This window comes from Lytechinus variegatus, chromosome 16, assembly GCF_018143015.1.
Source record: "Lytechinus variegatus isolate NC3 chromosome 16, Lvar_3.0, whole genome shotgun sequence".
NCBI classification, from domain to species: Eukaryota; Metazoa; Echinodermata; class Echinoidea; order Temnopleuroida; family Toxopneustidae; genus Lytechinus; species Lytechinus variegatus.
The window spans coordinates 21279092-21302065 of NC_054755.1; the positions used below are offsets into that span (position 1 = coordinate 21279092).

General features: G+C 38.0%; 1 protein-coding gene across 1 annotated transcript; it reads left to right on the forward strand.

The window, feature by feature from the left end:
• The first annotated feature begins 11048 nt into the window (after positions 1-11048).
• On the forward strand, positions 11049-21017 carry LOC121430112 (phospholipid scramblase 1-like). The gene is made up of 7 exons (XM_041627389.1): positions 11049-11266; positions 16419-16493; positions 17487-17679; positions 18245-18356; positions 19562-19658; positions 20189-20247; positions 20752-21017. Exons 1-7 carry the CDS (start codon positions 11059-11061, stop codon positions 20776-20778), a joined length of 771 nt encoding a protein of 256 aa, XP_041483323.1. The 5' UTR covers positions 11049-11058; the 3' UTR covers positions 20779-21017.
• The last annotated feature ends 1957 nt before the right edge of the window (positions 21018-22974 follow it).

Below are 22974 nucleotides of genomic sequence, written 5' to 3' on the forward strand. Positions count from 1 at the left end.
CTGCTTTTTAGTAGGCCCCTCCACTTTTTTCATTTCATTGCTACGTTTCAATCCTGCATATGTTATGCATTTTTTTTTTCATTGTAAACATGATTACGAAATGTACTTTGATGATTGTGGAGTATGAATATATCTATAAAATAAATAAAATAAAAAATGCTATACACTCACACCGACAAAACAGACTCCAAATCAACCGATGATATGCCATTGGAATAACATAATAGCTTATATTTGGTCGGGTGGGTGATAGGTTACAAGCGACTTTACGAACGACTGGTGACCCTTTCTACGAACTATAATCAACGCCTCTTCTTTAACGGTTTTAAACGTATTCTATAACCAAAACATTAGATTGTCTAGATTTATTATTCTTCTTTCCATTTTCAAGACATGCTGAAAAATATCCGTTTTCTAGCGCAACGATTTCAAGACATGATTGAGTGTTACGACGCAGGTCAGGCAGAAGCACCCTCTCACTCTAGAACCCCGGACAAGATGTCACCATTCTGACCTCCCAAATTAAAACTAAATGATAATAAGTGTACTAGAATCATAGACCCCTAACGAAAGATTAGCAATTGATCATGAGATTAGGATTTACAAATGATTATATTGATCACAAGTCATGTGTAATCCATCGTATGATTTGTTCGAGCAATCACCAAGTGACCCTTGTGTCACCACACCCTTTGTGCAACTTTTTTCAAATTAGTTTCTGGAGTCATCGCCTTTTCCATGATTCTATGGACGATCACAGTTTTCAAACATGTTTGCAGTAGTGTCTCTTCACGCCTTTGCAAGTCTCACGATGTGCGTTCCTGGTCGCTCGCTGACACTTGGTGCAGCAGAAGAAAGCTTCATCGCAGGTGGCGCACATGATCAGGGGCTCACCGTTCGGTTGCTTCGTGTCTCCACAACCAAGGCAGAATTTGATCTTAAGCTGCGTCGTAGGCTGAAGGGAAAACGTGAAGACAACCAGTCAACAGAATACGTGGCATTGTGGATGGCCAACTAGAATCATTGGTGAATGGCATTTTAGGGATGCATTTCGTATAACGTTAACCCGTTCGTCATTAATCATTAACCCATTGACCAACTTGCCACGCCGTGAAAGATATCACCATTGGAATTCGTTCTTCTTAATATTTAAGATTTTTTGACACTCGGGTAGATTTCTTTCTTCTACTTTTTGGTAACAAATGGAGGAAATCTTTTCATAAATGTATAAAAAAAACTAATTCAACTCACCTTGTCTGTCCGTCTGTTCCGCCTGCAGTGAACGATACGACGAACATTTCCTACTATTCGCGGACCTCGGCCCAATACTTTCTTGGTGTTCCCTCCTGCCGGGTTTGTCCTTGAACCCTCATCATTGGACACAGTTTTCTGGTTTGTTGCTCCGACGTCTTTCTTACTTGGTGGCTCATCGTCTATTTGTGCATTATCATCGTTGATTGTCTTGCCAACTGACTTGGTTACTGTTCCAGGTTGACCATTTGTTTTATCGGGTTTTGTGGCCTTGGTGTCCACATCAGAAGCATGATTCCCTGGTAGATCAAGAACCTTCGAACCTTTAGAATTACTTTCACCTTGAGTTTTCATGCCGCATCCCGTATTCCCCAGTATTGAAAATTCCAGCTTTGTTTCTGTACTGGTAGTTTTTATTTCTCCGTGAGAAGCTTTACTCTCATCTGGATCGAGATACCGTTTCCTGCCTTTCAAGCTCTTAGAATCACTTTCTGCTAGAGTCTTTGTAGGTACCCCATCATTGTGTTCGTACACTTTAATCTGTTCTGATTCCTGTTTGACTTCTGCATAGGCAGGAATAGGGCCTTTAGCCAAGAATTCAGCGGCTTTCAATTCTTTATTCTTCACGTTTTCTGAAGCATGTTTAGTACGTTCGCAGAATGCTTTACGAGATTCTGTATGGGCAGTTACAGCAACGGTTTCAACGTTTGCCTCAACTCGTTCTCCTGGTTCACTATCATTTTCTGGAAAATCGAATTCGATATATCGAATACCATCAAAATAAGGCTGAAATGGTCTCCGAGGGCAGAATTGAGCATTGAAAAGCATGGCAGGACGTTGTCGCTCCCAACGAATACGCTGAAATATTGTCATCAGATCTCTATCCAGCAGCCGGGTTACATTCAGTCCTCGGGTGTTTGATGCATTTGCCACTTGGAAATATTCCATAGAAGACCTCTTCATCTGAAGTAGAAGGTCAGCCAAAACGATCATGAAGCCGTTGAGGAAATCCCACGTCATGGGCTCCATCCACATGATTGCCAATCCGTCCATTACAAAATCTGTGACTGCCTCAGAGTGTAGATTTGGAATGAGAGGATGTTTGGGATGCTTTTTGGGTTGACTCAGCCTCTGCCGTTTGATGTTGATGAGTGACCTGCCCTGTTTAGAGAAAGGACCATTCTTTGAGATTGCTCTTTTCGGTTTATCATCAAATCCTCTGCCAGGCACTCCCCTGACCTGATTAAATAGGTGCAGTCGATATGGGCCGAGCTGTCTTGCTGCATCCTGACTAAATTTTGGATTAACTACATCTGAATTTAAGCGAAGGGCAACTGCACAGGTTTTTGCAATTAAACGTTCATTTAACTGGTCGACCTCACTGTTTGAAGCACTTGATTTACCAGGAGCATCGGCGCCAAATGAAGGTATGGGTTGTTTAGAAGATTTTGAAGGTAATAGATCTTTAACACCACCTTCTCCAGACGGTGTTGTTTTGCCAAGCCTTGCGGCTAACCTCCTGCCAAGGGCTTTTCTAGACTTCTCCAAACCTTGCCCTCGCCTTTTGCCAAGCTCTGTCGGATTCTTCTTTTCTCCACCATTTGGGGAAGCTGTATTCCGAGCCTCTTTTGATTTGTTACTCCGAGCTGGAGTTTCGTCTGTAGATTTAGCTTCCGTTTTACCATTGAAAACCACATATCTTGAGATTTCTTTATCAGAAACAGGATGGAGAAGTTGGGTCTTCACATCGTCTTTATCACAGACAGGTACTTGTGCGTCACCTGTTGAGGAGTTCAGCAATGAATGAGTCAATGTTTTACCGTTCACCGGAAGCTTTAACAGGTTACTTGCCGCATTTGCTGTTTTGACGTGCTTGTCCTGCTTGGATCTGAGATACTTCCTTATGCTGTTGAGTTCTTTCTTTGCTTCTTCTACTTTTATTTCCAGTTCCGCCACGCTTGGAAGTTGCACCTCAAAAAGCTTTGGAACTACTGTCTCTTGTTTATTTTCTTGGGTCTCTTTCGTTTCGTCACTGACCACCTCGCCATCTGTTTGGCAAGAAGACTTAGGTTTTGTGGACTTGCTACTGGTGACTCGCTGTTCTGTTGTCTCTTGCGCATCTAAAGGTCCAACCTTTGTTTCGTCAGTTGCTGATTTCTGCATGACTTTATTCGGGTAGACAAGGTCTAGATGAAAGGTAGGTTTGTATGCTGGTGGAGAGGGGGCAAAAGATTGATGTCCTTGCTTTCTCGGATCCTTTTCCTTTTCACTCCAGTTTAAACGTTTGCTCCAAGCAGTTTTCATGTAAGATGCTTCTCCGATACTTGTAGAATCATATGACTTCTTTAGTTTCTTTGATCTGTCCTCACTTTTCTTTTCAAGATATCGCCTTCTGCGGATTGCTTGGGCTCTTCTAAACTTTGCATAAGACGTCTTCTTATCAGCCGATCCTGAGGCGGTTACTGTGTGCGGGGTGGTGGAATCTGACTTACAGAAAGATATCATGTCAGATGCGGCAGATCCCTCAGTGTCTTTATCTTGATGATTGCATGTTCCAGAATCTGTTATGAGGACCTTGCTTGAAGTGGAAGCAACATCTTCCATCATTTTTTTAATTGTAGAAAGGGCCGTTGTCATGGTTGGTCTGGATACTCCTGACGAGGCAAATTTCATTTTATTGTAACTTTGTCCATGGTGACTACATGTTGAATCAGGAGCCTCTATGTCTTCTGAAGCTCTTTGTCCTACTGTGAACATATCAACACGTTTCCTGTCTAACTCTGACATGATTCTGTTGCTTTGATGGCATTTTGTAATTTCATGGGCTGGTCTTGAGGTTAGAATGGGCTTCTGCCTTTCTGTTGGTGGTATGACTATCGCCATTTCAGTGGTAAAATTACCTTCCGATATGGTGTTGGAAGGATTGACGTCAGTACATGCTATTAATGTTTTCTTCTCTCTTATACTGAATTGGTCGCTATCATTTTCGGTGCTGAATGTTGCTTCCCCTCCACCGTTTTCACTGTTAAGTTTGTCTGACCTTTTCTTAGAAACTTGATAAACTTCTACTTGTTTGTCAAGTGGCTGAGCTTCCTGTGCATCTGTTGCAGGAAAGCCACCTCCAGATTCTTTACAGTTCTTCTGAAAATTGCTTGCATTGCTAGATGTCCTGGGAACTACGAGATCTTCAATAGGATAATCCTTCTCAACCTTTGGGTTGTTGTCTTCCAGTGCGGCATTGTCACCTCTTCCGTGTGACGAAGGTACACATTTTACTGCTTTGTCGAACATCTGAACTTCAGAAGTATTTACTCTGGTTACGTCTGGTTCATCCATTACAGCGCATAACATATGCCCCTCTCCTTGTGGACATGGTGTAGAAGAGACTTCATCAACAAAGTGGACACTTTGGCTTGTGGAGTACTGGGAGGCGATACCCTTTCTCTTTGTCCTTGCCCTCCCCGGTGTGAGTTTCTTCTCCGACTTGGTGTCTTTCCCGGAACGAGAAGATGGAAGCGGGGCATCTACGAATGCTTCCTCGATTTCGAAGTCAGCACCACTATCCGGTGACTCAGAGAATCTTGCAAATCCTAGATCGGAGTCCGAGGATGATGATTCGTCACCCAGGAGCGCATCAATGATGAATCGTACCAGACCTGGCTTCTTCCTGTGGCTTGGTTTATCTTCCAAGCTCTGTTTAGGGATATGGAAAATCATTAGACAAGAAGATGGTTGATAGATGCCACGTTATAAGTCGGCAGAGGAGGTGGGTGTTGGATAACCAGATTTAGATCCTTATTTTACAGTATGTGTATGTCCCAAATTGTAACTTAAATGTATATTATTAGATTGTCTGGCTTTGAAAGAGTTGTCAAAACATGTTACCCACAACAAAATCACAAATATTCCCGAGACGTTAGACGAGGGCAATACGGTTAAATGCGAACGTTCATTATGTGTTCCCCGAAAGAAGTATTATACCCCTACCTAATTCGAGTCATGGAATATTAGTTACAAAGCTTCATTCGGTACAGGGTTGCGGGTTGGGGATTGTAATTGGGAACTTTATATAACAATATGGAATATAAAGAGATGGATGTTTAAGGTTTTAGCATGTTCGGTTTTTAAACCTGATGTGCAGATAGCAGATTTGTCTAATCTGAATCCTCCGTTGTCTTCGGCACTTCCGTTTTGTCCTATGTTACACAACCCTGAACCTGTGCTTTTAGATATTCATTGTGTGTGTTGTGAGGGTGTGTGTGAGGGTGCGCGTGTAAGAGGGTATGTGTGTAAAAATTGATAAAACCAAAGCTTTAGACCTGAGTTGAATCAAACTGATTTGGTCTCTGGCATCATAATAATGTAGAGGAACCTATTTGCCGAAATCCTCAAAAAACTTAAAAACGAGGCTGTGAATATGATGATTTTATAACAGGGATTTCGCAATGACCAACGTCCATATTTTGGTATTATAATCGTGATTGTCAATTACTTTTTTAAAAAATAAATAAGCATGCAATTTATCACTAGAAACGTCAATTTATACAATACACCGTATGTACACGTTTTTAGGATCATGAAACAATACTCATTTGTAGTTTTGGGGCTCGCTTTTATTCCAGGGATGGACTATGGGGGAAGGGGCTTGGAAAACAATCGCCCCTCCCCCTCATTCCCCAACAAGTCCCACTTCAAAGGGGAGAGATGATTGAATAAAGTAAAGGAAAAGAAAATGGGCGATATATTAGGTTTGCCCCAAATAGGGCCTGGGGCCCATAAGCCATTATTCAGCCCGCTCATTACGTAATGTTTGACTCATTACAGCACTGGACTATTGAGAATATTGATGAGGAATATCAGCATCTTCGCAGTCATCCTTATTCATTATTTTCATTCATTTTCAATATGATTTTGAATAGGTCTAGTAGGAATTGTATATTTATACTTTTCATTCAAAATGTGGTTGAGACTAAAAGATGAGGCTTTTTAAAGAACCAACAACCACGACCACCATTGTCAATGTCATCATTAGCCAACTTCTTCCACCATATCATCATTATCATCTAACTACAATCACCACCAACATCATCATGATTGCCACATTATTACCACAACCGTCATCATCATCATCACAACCATCACCACTGCTGTACCCAGTTGTAGTGTGTCCGGACAATCATTTTTTGAAAGTCATTTGGAAAAATTTACAAGGGAAGTTTTATCAGTTTTTCGTACCAAATGGCAGGAAATATTATAGAGAACAAAATAGAAGATGATTACAACTTTTGAATTCGTATTTTTAGTGTAATCCAAAGACAAAAAAGAAGCCTTCAAAAATATAAAGTGTCCTGACACGCGACCCCCATCCTACCATCACCGTCAGCATCGTCACCATCACCACTTCTAGTTCTACCCCAACACACCACAATTAATAATACTGCTATCACATACCACAACAAACACCATCTTCACATTCATTGCTTAACTGTTAACCCAATATCAATTTACCTTAAAGCTGATGTCACTATCCGAAACCTTTGGTCGAACTTTGCTTGAAGATCCAACTCCCATGACGATCTTCTTCACAAGAAAGCCTCGACAAGACGGTTCCTAAACCTCTACATGACAGAGTTCAGTTCCATTCAATCATCTATAAGTTGGCCTAGATCTACACTGGTCCTTGTTTCAAAATATTTTTCATGCACTGGTGTCAGCTCACTTTTTTGCACGTACGTGCGTGTGTGTGTCATACTTTGTTTACCTTTATGACGCGCACTTAATTGTCACCAAGTAACAGGTGTTTTCTATTATTACGTCATTACTTCTACCAAATCATTCGCGCGTATGAGTTATTTTTAGAACGCGCAGTAACAGGGGAAATTCCCCCGGGGGGCCACTTCCATTCACGAGTGGATACCATGCGCGACCATGGGGTCTAAAAAAGCACCCTAAACACGTAATTTCCATATTCTGAAAATGCACCCCTTAACAAGTATTGGCGTGTGAAACCCTACCCTTAACAAGTATTGGAAACAAAACGATACTCTTGGCAAATATTCCCTGAAATGAACCCCTAAACAAGTACAGGAATGTTTTATTGTTACGGGTCCTTCGGTCGTCGGCTTTACCTTATTTGGTTTAGTACGACCCCACCTTCTACACCTCGCGCAAATCGGACTCTAAACACGAAGTTTTGGGGCAAAAAGGACATCCTTTATAAAACATTTTAATTTTGTTTTATCATCCCCGCAAATTCGACCCTATGCAAGTAATTTTCCTCGCGAAATAGATACCCTTTTTCCATTATTTTTGTGTTTTTGACACCCTTATCACGTTACGTACGTAACGTGCCCTGTCGTGAAAAAGACATCCTTTTTACGTGTTTTTTGGTCGCGCATGGTATCCACTCGTCAATGTAAGTGGCCCCCCCGGGGAAATTCCCTAACGTTGGTAAATGTCTTACAGCTCAACGAGGGAATTCACTCTGGTAGTCGGGCGAGCGTTTCGTAATTTTTTTCATCCGACAAGTTGTCAAATCTGATAACTATATCCTTGATTTTAATTGCCTGAGATACCATGGTAACTGTCGGATAAGTCGTCCGATAAGTCCTTTCATAAAACGTTTATTGTTTTTTTTTGTGGCTTAGTTTTAGAATGCAAATTTTATTTAGGATACTCGCACGTCTTTCTGGCTCTTCGTTTCTGACTTAATGGAACTATATTTGTCCAAAGTTAATACATAGGCCTACATAATGACCAAAAAAATAGAGTTAGGCCAATGCCTAAGTAAGGTCTTGAAATAAACAAAATGTTGCGACTTGACGGAAAGACTTTATTCTTGAGATTAATATCCTAAGCTAAATTAATGATTGATACTCTGTCTGCAGACAGTGGTGTAATGGGTCCATAACAAATAACGGTAACCTTAAACATGAAGCAACATTTTCTGAAAATTTGCAAGTGAGCCAAGGTTGTGATTAAACAAGACAATACCATTGTTTTGGGGTTTTCCCCTTTCTTTTTGGGGAACAGCCCTCACTCCCTCCAACTTTTAAGAGCGATATGAACATAAAGTTGAAAAGACGAGCAAACACCTCTGTCATTACGTGTTGTGATCATAAAATGTTTTATAATTATGTAAGAATTATAGCGACATCAAGTCAATAACACAAATGTTTCGGAGATACCCAATACCAGTTTAATATATATAGATGTTGGAGAATATTGGAGGTTTTCTGTGCGCTGGTTTCATCTTTTCGGTCATAACTTAATTTAACCGTTCATAGAAATAATCAATTTTGTTCGCGAGGTTCATGTACGACCCCCCCCCCCCCCATCCTCCATCATTCTACGTTTTCTTTATACATGTATAGGGTGGTTTTTATGTTTTTTATATGAATTCAAACTTGGGAGCATAGAAGTTCTATCCTTTTATTCTATTCATCGAAATGTCAACTAATCTTAATGAATGTCATATCAAATTGGGTCTCGTTTAGTTCAATATTATACAGATATTGACTAATGGGGTGTGTAATATAAACATTCTTTGGACCGCCGGATTTGTATTTTCCCGAGGGGTTATATTTGATCACGAGGGAAAATATTAATCATTTAGGTGGTCCAAACAATGTTTGTTTTACACATCCCATCAGTCAATATCTGTTATATTAGATAGCCTCTAATGATAAAGATAAAGTTAGGCCTAACGATGCGTGCAGCATGTTTATGATATTCAAAGTGATTAATTGAACTGGTATAGATCTAACATTAGAACTTGATCTATATAATGTATATCTAAGTAACGTTAGCCTTAACGCAGTGAATGACCCTTTTCTATTTAAATCAACTTTGTTTAGGCCTAGCCCTAGATCTAAATCTAAGTTCGAGCCCAGTCCAGGTCCAAGGCAGGCCGATAATTCATGGTTACATCTAATCCACAAGAGGGCGCCATACACCTAAAAATATATTCATGGACCGGTTAGTCAATATTTTCATCGAAGGTGGACCGGCTGGGAAAATACATGGATTTCGATCATATCACGTGACGCGCAATTGACCAATCGCGCTTGGCTAACTGTCTTGGCTATCTAATATTTTAATTTATTGACATTCTTGGAAGTGTTGAACCGATCACCTGGGAAACCGCATAACGCTTTCACGAAGAATTCAATACGAATGATAAAAAACAAACACGGTTGACAATAGTTTTAAATTTGCACAGTTCGAAATGTTTTATCAGGGTCCGTTTCAAACGACAGAAACACGTACAGAACCCGACATAAATTACTTCTGACTCTGTATTTTCCAGCACTAAATCTCATCATCTAAATGCAGTATTCTGGAGGCAGTCTTAATCCTACTTAATGCATTTTGAGTGAGGAAACGTGCATAATCGGACCTGAAAATGGATGAAAACATATAACGGAAATCGACTTTGGATAGGTTATTTTGGAGGACTTCGTGTATTTTCAATACACCCGAGATATTCAGTGCACGTGGGGAAATAACTTAGTAACCTGGTGGATTTGTGTGAAGTTACAGCGGAGAGAACTTTTTTTTTAGAAATTGCTGTATTTATAAACCACGACGCAACGGAAATAAGAAATTTTAGGATTCAACGTGATTACATTAATTCATTTTCAGGTTCATAACATTGAATCATTTTTGCCCCCACCAGATTACATTTTTACCCTTAAATCATTTACTAATCATGGGTGTATTGTAACCCATCTATCTAAGTATAATGTTTATATATCTATATATCCATATCAATCTTTTTTCTGTCTATCGATAATAGGCCTACGTATGATATATATTTTTATATCTGTCTCTACATTCATTTATCGGTCTAGCTATCTATTCATCTGACTATTCGAGAATTCAAGACTTTTATTCATATCACTTCCCATCAACTATAATGCAAATTAATATAAATCAGATTCAAATTGAAGGATGAACATTTTTTATAATAACATTAACGGTAATTGCAAGAAAAACTTAAGATTTCAAATGAAAAATATATACTCAACTCTTTCTGCATAAGACTACCTGCAGTTTCATAAATTATTGATAAAAACTCTTCTTTCAATATATGACCTTGAAAAAATATTAGTGGTTGGCTATTGCGGAAGGGCCGTGGAAGCGCCGTGGTTTAGCGGTTCTGACTCTCGCCTTGTAATCAGAGGGTCGTGTGTTCCAATCCCACCACGGCCTAGCGTCCTTTGGCAAGGCGTTAATCCACACTTTGCCACTCTCGACCCAGGTGCTAAACGGGTACCCGGTAGGATTCGAAAGCATATATGTAGTATGCCTAGCAATTCAGTCTTGGAACTATTGTTGGAATGCTCCCCAGGGAGTGGAGAAGGTGCATAAATTGTATATATGCGGGCATGCAAGGATCTGATGACCGAGGTAATATATCTGTAAAGCGCTTAGAGACGTTCCGATGTGTTAAGCGCTATAAAAATGCGGAATATTATTATTATTGTGGAAGGTATACTGGTACTAGCTGTCATTGATATAAGAGTTGTCATCTAGGGATGGGGCAACGGGGAAGGGAAACTGATCCTTTTGGATTTTTGAGAAGTGAAAAAAAGGAAGGGGCAGGTAAGTAAAATAGGGAAAGAAAAAAAAGAGACTATAAAAAGGGAGTTTGTTTCTTTTTACTCTAAAAGATAAACATTGTCATGAATGGCGTCTTCTTTTGCCTCCCGCCTCCCACTTTCAAATAAAAATTCCGGAATGCGCCCCAGCTATCATAAATCTTTAATTCATGCATATTGCTTATGACTAGGAGAATATTTCAAAATGGATGCAACGACAAATGGAGGTCGCTCAGCCATCGTCACGAAACAGCCGGAGAGAGATGATGATTCGATTGAGTTACGTAACTGGGCAACGCCCTCCCCTTCCAATAGAGTTTCTGCATCAGATCAGAACAGGGTGATACAGAGAGCCCTGCAAGATCTTCAAGGTGTGAACGAGGTTCACATCAGACAGACGCTGGAAACAATCGGTAAGGGCGTTTAAACCATTTAAACATATTTTATTCCCTTCTTCCAGTGAAACATTAATAAACAACATATCATCATCATGCTAATCTTCCTCCTCCTCCTCATCATCATCATCTACAAACATAATTTCAAGTAATTATGAGAGTGAAAAAAATACCTTTATACTCTTACAATGCATACTCTTACAATGACGATGCATACAACTGTTTTATTACCTTACTAACATCTTCTCTAGATACACATGTTCCCTTTACAACTAACAGAAGATCAAATTATAAAAAGATCCCTATCCACCCTTGGATTACTAAATCACTCTTAAGATCCATCAACCGCAAGAACAATTTATATTACAAATACATAACTAAACCAAGTGATACATCTCGCCACAAGTACACTTCATATAAAAACACTCTTACATCTTTACTTCGTATTGCGAAAAAAGAATATTACACTTCTCAACTCGATCTATACAAAAATGATATGAAGAACACATGGAAAATCATCAATGGGGCATTAAGCAATAAAAAGAGGAGTTCTACAATTACAAAAATAAAATCAAACAATACAATCACTGATGACAATAACATAATAGCAAGAGAGTTTAATTCATATTTTTCACAAGTTGGCAACAAATTAGCAAGCAAAATTCCTCAAACTAACAAATCTTACAATAATTTTCTCGACAACCCAAACCCAAACTCCATATTTTTTAATCCCACAAGTTCAAGAGAAATTATAAATATTGTTAACAGTCTGCAGTCCAAAAAGTGCCCGGGATTTGACGGTATTTCCAACTTCCTACTTAAGAAAATTATTTTGGCTATCGTCGATCCTTTGGTGCATGTTTTTAATATTTCTTTGAACACAGGAAGGGTACCCAATCTTATGAAAATCGCAAAAGTAGTCCCTCTTTTTAAAAAAGGAGATAATCAGCTCGTCTCCAACTACCGTCCCATATCATTGCTCACCTCGTTATCAAAAATTCTTGAAAAACTTGTCCATACACGAACCAGTACGTTCTTTAAAATTTTCGGACTTTCAGTTTGGGTTTCGCGAAAATCACAGCACCTCGCATGCAATTTTATCTTTCATTAACAAAATCACTACTTCCACTGATAAAGGTTGTCATACTGTCGGTATTTTCTTGGACTTCTCCAAGGCCTTCGACACCATTAACCACGGAATCCTTTTGCATAAACTATCTCATTACGGTATTAGGGGGAAGGCCTTGGAGTGGTTCAAGAGCTACCTTACAGATAGGACTCAGTTTGTATCAATAAATAATCACAATTCATCCAACCTTCCAATTACATGCGGGGTACCACAGGGTAGCTTACTAGGCCCTCTTCTTTTTATCACATACATCAATGACATCCACAAAACTTCAAATTTACTTTCATTCATACTCTTTGCCGATGATTCCAACATTTTCTTTTCTCACGATAACATAAACCAACTTATTAGGATCGTTAACTCTGAACTCATGCATGTGACTGAATGGATCAAGGCAAATAAACTCTCACTTAACTTACAAAAGACCAATTACATGTTATTTAGTAATAGAGTAAATAGTTTGCCTGGCAATCTCATTTTTGAAAACACTGTCCTTGAAAATGTTTCTGAAACAAAATTCTTGGGTGTACTTATTGATAATAAATTGTCATGGAAACCACACATCGATAATATATGCAAAACAATTTCAAGAAATATTGGAATTATCAACAAGCTCAAATTTTTCCTTCCATCTCGTACACTACTTACATTATATCACACCTTAATATTACCATACATTAATTACGGTATTTTGGCATGGGGTTGTGCAATTCAAACACAATTACATAGGATACTTTTGTTACAGAAAAAAACACTTAGGATAATATTTCATACACATTTCAGATGTCACACAGATAAATTATTTTTTGAAAACAAAATCCTTAAAGTTAATGATATATATCTGTTCCAACTCGGCCAATTTATGTACAAACTAAATAAAGATGATCTCCCCGCAATTTTTTCAATTATGTTCTGCAAAAACTCCTCTGTACACGATTATCCTACAAGACAACGAAACTCTTATCACCTACCTCCAACCCGAACTTTACTTGCAAAAAATTCTTTTGTTTTTTCTGGTCCTGTATATTGGAATTCCTTGCCCAACGCCTTTAAGGAATCCCCAAGCATCACAATTTTTAAACATAACCTTAAAAAGATGCTTATTTGCCAATACTTCACACAAACAAGTCAATCTACCACATAACCAAAACCATATACAATTTTTTTTCCTCCCACCATACAACTTGCCTGCTACCTGTTTCCGCACCTGCCATGCTCTTCTTTGCACCTCCAATTGTACCTGCACCCCCTCTCTCCCTATATTTGCCTCTGTTCTTCCCTCATAATCACAATTATTGTAACCATGTTGTTATTTTTTATTATTTTTTTGTTATTACTATTATCATTTATTCTAATTTGGTTCACTCTTTCGTTGTTACCTTCGATATTTTGTATAGCCTCCTTTTAAACTGTCTTCCGTCTCTCCTTTATACTATAGTTTTGTAATATACGTATTGAAACTAAGTTACGGGGGCTTGCCTCCCATACAAGCTTCGCTTTTCTTGGCAAGCCCCTCCGTTCTGTTTTATATAGTTATTATAGTCAAAGTTACTTTAGTTTGCATTAATTCTCATTGTTTATACCTTATTTCGATTGATGTTGTACTTTAAATTTGACTATGTATTGTTTGATTTTGTTGTGCTTTGTGAACGGAAAATGAATAAAATCTAAATCTAAATCTAAATCTATAAGGTACCGGTATTAGAGCAAAGACTTTATGAATATGTATATAAGAGAAAGGTTTATAATTAACTTCAATCAATATGAATAATATTTTCTTACCTTCTTTCAATGAAAGAAAGATTAAGAAAATGGATTATATATATTTCTTAATGACAGATTGTATTGTTCTTTTTTCTTCACCCCGCATCAACAGATATGGTATCATTTTGACTTCTATTTTTTTCGCTTTCTTTACCTTTTCTTTCCCCTTATTTTTCTTTTTGTTCTTGATCGATGAACTTTTGAGAGCAATTGAACCCCCCCCGTCGAGGCTCTCCACCAGCGTCCTTCTTTTTCCCCTTTCTTTACCTTTTCTCTCCCTTACTTTTCTCTTTTTGTTCTTGATCAAGGAACTTTTGGGAGCAATTGACCCCCCCCCATTGAGGCTCTACGCCAGCATTTTCACGATCAAATCGTTTAAAATAATAATTTATAACCTTGCCTTCACCATTTTAATCACTGAATGTCTTGCCAGCTAGAATTCTCCATCTGTGTTATTTTGATATGCACATTGGTTAAGCAAAAGCGTCGTGTTACTTGGTAACGGGCACTTTATTTGATTAAGAAGTGATTCAATAGAATTAACACCCATTGTAATCAAATAACTCGACCAATGCCTAAGAAATTAAATATATTAGATTTGTTAGCATACCATCATATTCCTCCTAGAAAAATGAATAGAAATCGTAAATTTGCTTTGTTATTATTGCTCTGTTGTAATTGTAAGCCACTGGCGTTCAGATGGGGGGAGGGTGGGGCTTGAAGAGCTCTTGCCCCCCCCCCTTCAAAAATTTTCACGACTAAGAAAAAAAACAGAAAAAGGTAATAAAGGAAAGACAGACAAAGGTAATTGTTTTCTGAATATTGTGTCAAAATTTATCACAAAATTAAAGTAATAAAAATGTAAATTTCTGTTTGCTCGCTCGCTTCCCTCTCTCCCAACTCTATATATCTATACCCCCCCCCCTCTGCTCAAAAGGTTGGTTCATTATACGACACTGTATAGTAAGCAACCACAAAAAGCGCGTTTTAATATACGATGAAAACGTTGCCATACAGACATAGGCGGCGGAAGCGGGGGGGACGGGGGGGACGTGTCCCCCCCTAAATTTTAGGTGGGGGGGACGGTCCCCCCCTAAATTTTGTTTTGATAACCTTTTTTTTTTTTTTTTTTTTTTTTTTTTTTTTTTTTTTTGCTTGTCAATTTTTTTTCCTGCGTCCCCCCCTAAATTCACGTGTACCTCCTTGACACGTGTGTTGTCCCCCCCTAAAATTTAGGTTGATGACCTTTTTTTTTTTTTTTTTTTTTTTTTTTTGCTTCTCAAAAATTTTTGGGGCGCTTGTCCTATTTTTTACATGTGTCCATCCCAAAATTTCAGGTGGACACCCCCTAAATTTATTGGCTTCCGCCGCCAATGCATACAGATGATTGAAACACAATCTGGGCTTTAGCCCGCCTCCCTTTTCTGTTGTGTGACTGCGACATAATCCTCTAGATTAAGACTTTGAATCTTTGAAAATAGGTTAGCACAATCATGAAAATGTCTGCCAGAAATTCGTGGGCGAATATTATTCGAACTGTTCCAGATTGTCATATTTTGCAAAATAAGCCATATTTTGAAAGATTTACATCGAAGTGATTCTAAACAAGGAAATTCTGAACATCAAATCTTATGATCTAATAATTCATTCTAGGATTTTCCAAAAGGGGGGCAAAAAATCCAATAAAGTCTAGTCTTGTTTTGCTGACATATATTTTTCAAAGAAATAAAAGTGCCCTATTTTGGAAACCGCTACATTATGATCTAATAATTCATTCTAGGATTTTCCAAAAGGGGGGCAAAAAAAGTCTTCAACCATAAATATTTATTAATTTGTTAAATTATCAAGGGGGCACTTCCCCTAGATCAGTTCTGACTCGTAAGGGGGGGGGGCTGGGTACGTCCCCTGCATGACTTGTGACTCGTGGAGGGGGGCAGTCTGCCCCCCCCCTTAGGTATGCTAGTGCCAGAATCTTTCCCGACGCTTATTATTTTGACCAATACTTATTAAGAGGGGATAGAGGCGGATACGAAAAATTCATCACATCATGCTTGTAAGAAGAAAATATTGAAACATTCAAACAAACAAAAAGAACGCTTATAATGTTCTTAACCACTATAACACAGCCGCATTCTAAAGATACATAGGAAGCATATGTGCCGTCATATCTTATTGGTTAAAATTGAAATTACATGATTTTTTTTTAAATCCCAATAGCCCTGGCATAATGGCCATCATTTTGCACATTTTCTTTCTCTATAAATCTTGCATTTGCAGGTTCAAGTTGCACCGGAAGTAATTCCTATCACATAGTGACCAAACAGGGTGACGTATTGCTCAATGCTTTTGAAGGTTAGAATTCCAATGTTATTACTCTTTAATGAATTCTAGAATTTTAAAGCAATTTCGTCTAAATAAATGGACTTTATGAAATAAAAAGTGTTCTTCCTGACATGAATAAGGACAGAGAAAATCTATATCATAACCCAGTCGAACCATTTCACTCTAAAAATGAAATGTTTAATTAACATCACTTTTAAAAGGTTGGAGGATAGTGACAACCTTTTCTAAATGCTACATGTACTACTTTAAAATTCTTCGACTTAACACTTAAAATGTTGGATTCAGCTATGTGCAAAGTTGGATAACATTTAGAAAGGGTTGGTTCTCCTCCAACATTTGAAATGTTAGAGTTAATCTTTCATTTTAAAGCGTTTTCGGCACATTGAAGAAAGCTGTCACAGTCTACCTAAAAAGTTTTCCTGACATCATTACTACAAAACTTCTAGTATTTACGGTAGGATCGAGGTAAAAGGTAAAACTTGGTATTTCTGCCGACCACGGTTCTGCGAAAAAACCCATGGATATGTATTTCTGCCAAAGACTTTCAAAAACTACACACAACTTTGAGATAAAAGGGAGGGGAATGACAGAAATATAGGTTTAATGGCTTTGAAAAAAAACATAGAATGCATGAGCCTGCGGAAATTGAAAGAAATTCATATATATATTTATTTTCATTGATATTAATGAATGGAATAATTATGATCTCCCTTTTAAGTTAATCACAAAACAAATTGGAACTCGTAATAAGTGGAAGGAACTAGAGCGTTGCTGATGTTGTCACCATTAATAGATATCGAATTTGTTTGTAACCCGGTTTGTAATAGACCTTGAAAATTTATACTCCCCCCCCCCCCCCCCCGAGTCGATCCCCTTATTCTTTGCGTGTGGGATGGGTTACATCTCATCCCATCTGGCTTTCTGGTTGAACTTACGCTTTTATTTTAATTCTCAATTCAATCTCACTCGACCCCCCCCCCCCCCATTGCAATATACTTCCAGAGACAACTTGTTGCAGCCGATGCTGGTGTGGCCCAGCCCGCTCTTTTCGAATGACAATACAGAACACGGAGAGTGAGGAAATATTACAGGTAGTGCGCCCTCATCGGTGTGATGCATGTTGCTGTCCCTGCTGTCTCATGAAGTCCATGGTTCAAACACCGCGTGGCTATGTTCTCGGTTACACCAAACAAACGTAAAACATTTTTTTTTATAAATCATTTCTTATATTGAAATTATGATAATAATATGAAAATTATATCATTCCGTTATTTTAATTCTTGCAGTTTAGAAATAAAGTTTTGAAATTGGTCCCATCCTTGTAGAAAAGGTGGAATGTAAAATGTATCATCATTTAGAGCGATTAAACTTAAAGTTGTGTTTACGTATACGTTCTAATATTAACATAGAAGTCTACATCTCACTTGAATAGTTTTGACATTTCTCTGTTTTAAAGTAGTCAGATTGGCGGAAATAACTCCCTCTCAAACTTTGAACCCTTCAAAAGTAAATGTTTCAAAAGTTAGTACGCCTATAGATTTAGGAGTAAGCTTAGTTCAAAAGATCTTTCCAGAATGTGAAAGGCCTATTATTTCAACATTCTGTAAAGTTTCTTCATAAACAACATTTTATTTACGCGCTATTAGTTACCTGCTTATAGAAAGCGATGCCTATTTCATAATAATTTGCTCTTCTAAAAAGTAGGATTGCTCACATTGCTGGTAATAACATTATTAAATGTTATTATTTATATACTATAGGTGGTCGCTATGTGGGGCAGACTTCTCTATAATCAATCGTAACGACAATCGTATTGCTGACATGGAATCACCATGTTGCCCGTGCAGATGTTTTACTAATATCGACATACCGGTAATTATTCAGTCAAGTATTAACATCAGGATGGCTCCAGGTGATATAGGGGATATGACCACAATAATTTCGTCGGATGTTACCTATAAGAGTTGCGTCCATTTAAAGTCAAGATGGGGAAAAAGATTAACATGCAGGCAAAGATGTATGATAGCGGGGAAAGATGAGATAGCTGTAACGTCATATCTTTTTTCTTATTCAATTATCGGTGTATTTTGAGAGTAACCGCACAAATTCCTATTTTTTGTCGACCTAATCTCTTGTCTTGACCCCCCCCCCCCTGCTCACCCTCCATATCTTTCTCTCTCTCTCTTCTTTTCGCTCTTTTTTTTCATTAGGGCCTATAAAAGTCTTAAAGCACTGTATAGGGAGGCAGCATAGGCGGCGGAAGCGGGGGGGGGGGACGTGCCCCCCCCCCTAAATTTTAGGTGGGGGTACCGTCCCCCCCCTAATTTTTTTTATAACTTTTTTTCTTTTTTATTTTGCTTGTCAAAAATGTTTGGTTAGCAACTCCTACAATTTAGGTTGATAACCTTTTTGGGGGGCGCTTGTCAAATTTTTTACCCGTGTCCATCCCAAAAATTCAGGTGGACACCCCCTAAATTTTTTGGCTTCCGCCGCCAATGGGAGGCAGTCGCCCCTGTCCTTGTCGCACCTCCCCCTGGTGTGTTAAATCAATGGCGGATGGGCAACACCCCCCCCCCACATTTGAGAGCCATGAGAAAAATAATTGTTTTCTTAGTGGAAAATGTCATTCATTCGCAAGTGAGCACTTTTTTTTGCTATAAGTGAAGACTTGGGGTAGATTAGATTTTTTCTGAACGAAATCCCTCATTTGCTTTAGAAAATCCTGGATCCGCCCCTGTCAATAATCGAACCATCACTCCAACCATCCTCTCATCTTTATTTCCTCGTTTCATCTCTTACCTTTTTTGTTCCCTTTTTCTCATCACTAGCATAATCACCCCCCCCCCTCCTATAGCGTCATACCTGCAAATATTATTTCAGTTTCAAACGTTTTGACAATTACACTAAATGATCATCATTCTTTTTTATCCAAATGCTTTCGATCGAAACAATAACACCAACAGTTTTGTTTACTGTCGTATTTCTATCTATTTTCTGTCCTAATTTAAATGATGTAAATCCTTCACCAAAGCTGTTTTTTCATCTTCAATACATTTTTCTTCCTTTTTATCTGACAGATCCTGTCTAGCGGTGGTGAGGAGGGCTCAGTCTCAAAACGTTGGGGAGGGCGAAAACACAACACAAACATGGACCATGAATTCTTCGTTCTAAAATGTAAGTACAAGAATACTTCAATCGTTTGTTTAACGTCTTTCATATATTTCTCTTCTCATCAACAACAGTTATATACTTTCCGAATTCACAGATGACAAAATATAAGTTGGTGAGAACCAGGCCAATGAGATGAGTAATTTTGAATTGGGACCTGAACAGCTCGCGAACAAATAAATTGGAGAACATGCTACCATGGCAACTGGGAGCAGGCGGACAGGTGCTAGATGATGGGACGCACGGACGCAATCCAGATGTTATTTTTTTTTACTCTGATAAATATTTTTCGCTAAGATATGGCCCACAGACAAAACTTTTGCCTATATTTTCGTTTAATGATTAAAGAAGTGAGAAAAAAATTGTATCTACCATCTCCATTTACTCTTGATTTATATTGAGCATTCCATTATCCGCTCCCGCCTCCTCTTTCTCTCTTTCATCTTCTTCTCCCTCCCCTCCTTTCTCTCTCTCTCACACAGACATTTGCTCTCAAATTAATGAAATTTCTCATTATAATCTGAATTATTTCCCAGTCCCTGCAGGCTCCGATCTTCAAACCAAAGGAATACTTCTGGGGTCGGCATTCCTCGTCGTAAGTGGGCTCTAAATCATTTAAATTCTTTTTTCCCTCGGGGTGGGGGCGTTTAACAGTTAAAAAAAACGGACCTTGTCTCTAGATGTAAATTTTATTGTACAGGAATGAACCCTGTAATGGCTGTTCACGGATGAACTTGGGAAATTATATTTCAGAGCTTTTCATGGGCTTTTTATTTCGGCCCTCTACCTTTCACAGGGTGTAGTTTAAGCCCCTCTCTTCCATAGTTCAACCCCCCCCCCTGTTTAACTTCTCTGGATATACCATATAACCTGGTGGGTGTTTCATAAAGCCGTTCATGCGTTAAGAGCGACTTTAAGAACTGGTGAACCTTTCTGGCATGCTATATAATCACCAATGAACATTTAATGGTGAATATCATTTACCACAAGGATCGCCAGTCATTCTTAAAGTCACTTGTAACTTACAAACAGCTTCATGAAACGGCCCCCAGCTTCATTTAAAAGTTCTCTCTTTTCTTTTTTTTTAAATTCTTTACAGGATTACATGTTCTTTGAGATGACATGAAGAAGGTGAAATGACTACAGCGACGAAAAACACAGAAAAGCAATTTCTCCACTATAAAAGAAATAAAGGAACAAATCAAATTCAACTTTGAAATGTTGGGCATGCATGCTTCATATCTAGGCTTTTGGAGAAACCCATCTAGAGAGGCAAAATTGCCATGTGTGTTTATCTTCTTCTTTTGTTTAGTCACTTGATTTAACTTCAAATAGAGTTGGTGTCATATTTGTGATTGAAGTATTTTAAAAAATTTCTAATGGCTTCTATCATACATTATCTTGTACATACTTCCATTTGCTTTCATTTTGTACACTAAATGTAAATATATTTGTGATAATTTTAAGCAGTAATCAAATACATGTAGAAAAAAATCCCACAATAAACACAAAAGTGACATTTTCATATTGGGATTATGAAGTCTGTATTTCTTAAACAAACATACTGTTAAGGTTAAACAATTTACAATATTGTTACAGTCTCTCATGTTTATATACATTTTATACACTTGCAAGTTCTACAAAGATATTAGCAATTGTTAATGCATACAAACATAGAAATGCATATAAACTTGGAAATAAAATGTTTCAAAAGAACATAAATAGTTGTCATGGAGTGATATTGAGTTGAAGTTTTTAGTTTGGAAGTAGAAATGGTGATATAATATGGATATAGCCTTCAAAAACCAAGGTGGTGTTTTACTAAGTATGACTCAATGTCATGCGAGGTGCCAACACACACATAATATAATGTGTAATCTCATTGATGGATGCACAGTAGTGCATTTCACCCGTGCATGCTTTGATCAATGTGTTAATAATACCAAACACGACTGGCAATTCAAGAGGTTGAAATGGTTTGACACATTGGCCTGTATTCTGCAGTCAGATTTAATTTAGAAGTCTGTGCTAAAATTATGGGAGCCAAAAACTCAAAAATTATGTTTACATGGTATATTTCATATGTTTACTGTTTTGTTTCCATTTGCTTTCATAATGAAGAAAAACACTTCAGTTATCATTCCCAGCAGTTATGAATTATTTGAGTGTCATATGAATTAATAAACTGAACATGTATCAATAAAGATTTGTGCCCCAATGGGCTATCCATACTTAAACCACAACTCTAAACGGGCAATGAATTTCCCATAAATTAAGCTTAAACTTAGAAATGGTTTAAGTTAGTCTGGTTAAAGATGCAGGCCACAGGGACAGGCTAATCTCAAAAAATGCATTTGGTCAATAGAGCTAACTCTTGGATTCCTGCAGGCCAAATCAAGATTGTAATATAATGCAAACAGATTTTCATAACTTAGAGAAAAATCACAGGATTTATGCAAGGCCAAACAAGGCCAACATCAAGCATGATCATTGTAGCAACTATAACTTACGAGATATTGATTCTCAAACTTGCCTGGAATGCTACATGTACATGTATGTTTAAAGAGTTTTACAAGTAAAGGATAAGGTTCTGTTGAAAAAAAAGGATTTTAATCTGGATCAAGTCACGATTCTATTCTTAACTTTTTTGGGGGTCCAGAAGAGAGAATTAAGAAACATATTGCATTCTATTGTCCCCACCTGTTCCAATTCTTATACCAATGCCAATCAAAAAAGTATCAAAAAATTGTGCAATGTACAAATATAATGACCACATGGAGCAGTGCTATTTTATGATTTTGATGCCAGATGAATACACGCCTAAGATATTCAATGTGTAATCTCATTAAAGATAATATGGTAGAGGCCATCCCGTTAACATGATGATCTGACCAAAGTGTCATTTTTGACCCGTCTAATTCTCTATTTCCCAATAGACTTTGTACAGGAGTCACCCTGTTCCAGTAATGATAACAGGCATTTACATGTATATAGCGCCATCTATCTAGAAAGAATTATTCCGAGGCGTATTGTTTATCATTATTATTACCCCGGCTTGAGCTTTAGCAGTAGGCAATGGGTAAAGCCATAATTCTTTGTAAAACATTCTCAAGATGAAAATCAATCATCGTGAACAGAGTTTGACTACTAAATCTGTAAAACTTTCAGGGGTTGTACAGGTGACAGTACTGTCGGAGCATTTCGTGTTTAGAATGTGTCTCACTGATTCAAGTTTTGAAGAGCAGCATTGCTTTAACAATCTGAACCACCTCAACGATCATCACCAGAACAGTTGTCGCTGAAGCAATCTTCTCGGGCCAAT